This window comes from Arachis ipaensis, chromosome B01, assembly GCF_000816755.2.
Source record: "Arachis ipaensis cultivar K30076 chromosome B01, Araip1.1, whole genome shotgun sequence".
NCBI classification, from domain to species: Eukaryota; Viridiplantae; Streptophyta; class Magnoliopsida; order Fabales; family Fabaceae; genus Arachis; species Arachis ipaensis.
In genome coordinates this window covers 124,712,295-124,717,547 of record NC_029785.2, presented here as the reverse complement: position 1 = coordinate 124,717,547, position 5,253 = coordinate 124,712,295, and the positions used below count along the sequence as shown (strand labels likewise).

Here is a 5,253-nt window from a genome sequence, read left to right as displayed (position 1 = left end):
CCCACAAAAACACATACACACTTTCTCTTTTTCCCTTCTCCAGTTAACTACAGAGTACCAGAACCTTGACTTCATGGATCTATGGCAGTATCATTCAATGTACCGTATTCTGAATTTCTGCAGGCTTTGAAGCAGAGTTTATTTTCTTGAACATTTAAATCAAGAAATAAAAATGAAGTTCATGAAACTTGGGACAAGACCAGACACTTTCTTCACTGAACAAGCTACCAGGTATTTCCCTGCAACTCTTTATATCAAAATTCTGTGTACAACCCTTTTATAAATTAATTATGTAATCTGATAATGCAGGACTCTGATATCTGAGATCCCTGCAGACCTTGTGATACAAATCAACGATATTACTTATCTGCTACACAAGGTACTGAAACTAGAATGGAGTTGTGGCGTGTGTGGAAACAAAACAAAGACAAAATAAAACCAACATTTAGTTCATCTATAATTGTGCTCTTTTTAGCTGCAGTTTCCGCTTCTTCCGAAATGTGGTCTTCTACAAAGGCTTTGCTATGATTCAAGTGATTCTGAGAGCTTCTCTCTTGAACTTCATGATATACCAGGAGGGGAAGAGGCTTTTGAACTCTGTGCCAAGTTCTGCTATGGAATTTCAATCAACATTAGTGCCCATAACTTTGTATCCGCGCTCTGTGCTGCCAAGTTCCTAAGAATGAATGATTCCATTGAGAAGGGAAACTTCGTAGGAAAACTTGAGGCTTTCTTCAATTCATGCCTTCTTGAAGGTTGGAAGGATTCCATTGCCACGCTTCAGACAACTGCTACCTTACCAGAGTGGTCTGAGAATCTTGGAATTGTCAGAAAATGCATTGATTCAATCATAGAGAAAGTCCTCACACCCCCACAACAGGTCAAGAACTACACATCCATAAAACTGCCTCAATTGTCTTTCATTATTACTTTTTTGAAGTGATGATTTTATGCAGGTGAAATGGTCCTACACCTACACTAGGCCCGGTTACAACAAGAAACAACACCATTCTGTCCCAAAGGATTGGTGGACAGAAGATATTTCTGATCTTGACATAGATCTCTTCAGGTGTATAGTTATGGCTGTTAGATCAACCTATGTGCTCCCTCCACAGCTTATTGGCGAAGCATTGCATGTCTATGCCTGCAGGTGGCTACCAGGTGTCACAAAGCTTAGATATTCAGGCAGTTCAGCATCTCAGACAGATGAATCTAAGGCAAAGAACCGCAAAATTCTTGAAACAATCGTGAGCATGATTCCAGCAGACAGAGGATCAGTTTCAGTTGGATTCTTGTTTAGACTACTAAGCATTTCGATTCAGCTCGGTGTCTCCTCTGTGACGAAAACAGAGCTAATAAGAAGAGCAAGCCTTCAGTTTGAGGAGGCAACAGTCAGCGACCTGCTTTATCCCTCAAAATCTTCTTCGGATCAGAATTATTATGACATAGAGTTAGTTTTAGCAGTGTTGGAAACTTTCTTGAAGCTTTGGAAAAGAATGTCCCCAGGTGCCGTGGATAGCAACTACTTTTTGAGATCTATCAGAAATGTTGGAAAGCTCATTGATTCTTATCTTCAAGTGGTTGCAAGGGATGAGAACATGCTGGTGTCGAAGTTTGTGTCTCTTGCTGAAACTGTGCCCGGCATTGCCCGAGTAGAGCACGATGACCTCTACCAGGCAGTTAACATCTATCTTAAGGTGAAGTATTGCAAACACACCAACATCTTACTTGGACAATTTGTTTAGACCTTTCAAACTTTCTTGCTTGGATGTCAAAAATTTTACTCATCAAACAGATAACATTTCGCAATTTTTAGAACTATGAGTATTGAAATTTCTATGACTAAGCAATCTAGCATCATAGTTCACCAATAGGTGATATACTGCATACCAATTTACAATTTATTTGCGTACTGGAATGTCGTAAGTATATTTTCCATGTAAAATATTTTAAATGTGGCATATGCGTACTGCGTATCAGTTCTCATTACTAGAACGTATCGCATTCCTTATAACTACTCCTAGAATTCAATCGTTGCTATTGCTATTTTTCTAAATATAGGAAAAGGTTTTGAAGCTTTGAGTGTTAAGAGTTACCACTTATGGGTTGAATGCATGAACAGGTGCACCCTGATCTGAACAAGACAGACAAGAAGAGACTTTGTGGGATTCTAGACTGCCAAAGACTGTCCCCAGAAGCACGTGCCCATGCTGTGAAGAACGAGCTTCTGCCATTGAGAACAGTGGTGCAGCTGCTCTACTTCGAGCAAGAGAAAGGCTCCACCAACAAGGGGGAAATAACCACTAACAAACTACCAAAACCGCATGAGATACTTCTTGGAGCCAAGCATAGACCAAGAGATGCACAAAGCAAGCAGTCACTGGCCTTGGATAAAGAAGAACTCAACGTGGAAGAAGCCACAACAAGAGCCTCTCTTCCTCCTGAAAGCAGAGAAAAGAAGACTCTTCACCACTTGAGTAGTAAGAGATTAGATGGTAAGTTGCCATTGGACTTGGAGAGAAAGATGGTTATAAAAGGAGACATTGAAGAAACAGGGTCAGAGAGGGAGAAGGTGAGGGGACACATCAGAGAGGAAAGTGTTTCGAGCTGCAAGTTGGAGTTGGATCCTAAGAAGATCATAGAGAGAGCAAGAAGTAAATCAGAACATGGACGTGAAAAGGGTAGGTAGATGATTATTTGATGTTAGTGATCTTTGAAAATTAAAAAAAATAAAAATAAAAGAATTCATCATAGCCTCCTCCTAATTAAATGAGCAATTTGTAACCTTCCAATTCTTATTTATTTCTTTTTTTAAGGGGTCATAAAATCATAAAAATGTAAGCAGTGTATAAATCCTTTTGGTACTATCATCTCTTGTTTCCCTTATCCATGATCATCAGGATCTAGTGTTAGACTGTAGTGAACTAGTGGTGATTAATTCTACAAATTATCAAAGGCTGACCGCTGATGCACTTCCCATCACATTATTTTGCAAAGAGAAGAAAGGAAATCAAAATCATAATTTATTTCATATTTATCCGGGGATCATGCTGGGTACCTCTTTAGGGTGTTCAAACTTATGAATCCCGATAGCCAAACAAATTATATTTCCTTGGATTTTTTTTTTTAAATCTTATTTGAATATTTATGATTTTGTAATGGTCTTATTGTTTTGATATCAACTTTTTCATGCCTAAAATTCAAATTCTGTTGCGATAAGATTATATTGAATGCCCATTAATATGGGCGGTTGATTTTCATTTACAATACTGAATGAAGTTGGAAATCAAACTTCATTTGCCTATATATATAGAAGCTATGTTACGAATGTGACATAGCAATAATAAAAACAAAGCAAATGCAATTCTCTCTCTTTACTTTTAATACTTCTTTTTATCTTTATATATATATACACATTACAACATATAATATTATTTCTCTTTCGTACTATTCTCTTATATACTTTAATATTATTAAATATATTAATTATATCTACTATATTGATATAGTAATTCCAGTGAATATTACTACTTGAGTTATCTAATTATATTTTCGTATTTTATATTTTTTACTTCTTCCTTATTTATTTAGTTATTTTACAACACGTTATCAGCACGAGACTCTGATCAAATTTTTAGGAAGACTCAGGTAACAAATTTTCATTATGTCGAAGCTCTCTCATCTTGAATTTAATGCTCTTGATATATCTGGAAACAATTATTTATCATGGATATAGATGTTGAAATCCATCTTGATTCAATGGATCTTGAAGATACCATTGAGGCTGAAAATAATACATTCCAGAAGGATAAAAGTCAAGGCCATGATTTTCCTTCATCGTCATCTTGACGAATGATTGAAAAATGAATACCCCACATTAAAAGATCCTGCAGATCTGTGGAAAGATCTTGAAGAAAGGTACAATCATGTGATACTTCCTCAAACCCGATATGTTAGAGAAAACTTTATCGACCTTCCATACCTCGAATGTGCTCCTGCAGTAGCAATCGAGAAAAAAGAATTTAAAAATATTCTGAGTTAATTTCTTGCTTTCTTGTTGCTGAACGCAACAATGAGTTGCTCTTGAGAAATCATGAAGCGCGCCCAGTTGGCGTCGACCCATTTCCTAAAGCAAATGCGGCAAATTATAACCCCAGAAGAGGTAAATGGCAAGATTTTGATAACAAGAAAAATTATGGAAGGAAAAGAAATTATGTTCATAAGAAAGGATCTCACCAGAAGTGGGATAAAGAAAGAAACATTGGGTAAAGTAAACCAATTGAGGATAAATGCTTCCGTTGTGGTGGAAACGGCCATTGGTCACGTACTTGTCGTACCCCAAGGCACCTAATTGATCTTTATCAAGTATCCTTGAAAAGGGATGACAAAGGAAAGGAAACAATTTTTGCTTCAAATTATAAAAATTACACCACTCATTATGATGTATCTAATTTCTTTAAGGATTCTGAAGGAAATATTAGCTATTTGATCAATGATGGAATAGTTTGATATATGTATGTGTTTGTGTGAATAATTTTTACTGTGCATGTACTTTTACTCATTTTACTATTATCATTATTTGTTTTTTTCTTTGAAGAAAAATGGCAAGGACATATTCTGAAGATATTTGCCTTGCGGATAGTGCAAGTTCGCACACTATTCTTAAAAGTGATATATATTTTACCCATCTTGTGCCAAAAGAAGAGTATGTTAATACTATTATTGGCTCAGGTAATGTGATAGAAGGCTCTGGAAGAGCTATAATTTTGTTTCCTGGAGGAACAAAATTTATAATAAATAATGCACTATTATCTACCAAGTCTCTGAGGAACTTGTTGAGTTTCAAAGATATTCGCCGAAATAGATATCATATTGAAACGATGAATGAGGGAAATCATGAGTATTTATGTATCACAACTCATGATTTAAATAAAAAGGTTATACTAGAAAAGTTACCCTCACTTTCATCTGGATTGTATTATACCAAGATTAGTGCAATTGAATCATGCCATTGTAAACCAGAAGTTTACTAGCCCAAATGAATTCATAACTTGGCACGACCGATTGGGTCATCCGGAAACAACCATGATGAGGAGAATTATTGAAAACTCTCATGGACATTCACTAAAGAACCAGAAGATTCTTAAAACTAGTGAATTTTGTTGTGCTGCATGTTCTCAGGGAAAGTTAATTTTAAGGCCATCATCAGTAAAGATTGGATTTGAGTCCCCTGAATTCCTAGAAAGGATTCAA

General features: G+C 36.2%; 1 protein-coding gene across 4 annotated transcripts in view; it reads left to right on the top strand.

Moving 5' to 3' along the window:
- LOC107637039 (BTB/POZ domain-containing protein At5g47800) overlaps positions 1-3,035 on the top strand; it is a 7,176-nt gene extending 4,141 nt beyond the window's left edge. For 3 of the 4 annotated variants that reach the window (XM_016340495.2, XM_021103543.1, XM_021103542.1), the window contains 5 exons: positions 124-231; positions 310-379; positions 476-880; positions 957-1,697; positions 2,123-3,035. In XM_016340495.2, coding sequence (XP_016195981.1) covers positions 173-231; positions 310-379; positions 476-880; positions 957-1,697; positions 2,123-2,689 — 1,842 coding nt within the window. In that variant the 5' untranslated portion in view covers positions 124-172 and the 3' untranslated portion in view covers positions 2,690-3,035. The remainder of the gene's footprint in view (positions 1-123; positions 232-309; positions 380-475; positions 881-956; positions 1,698-2,122) is intronic. The other variant, XM_016340506.2, reaches the window with a different exon arrangement.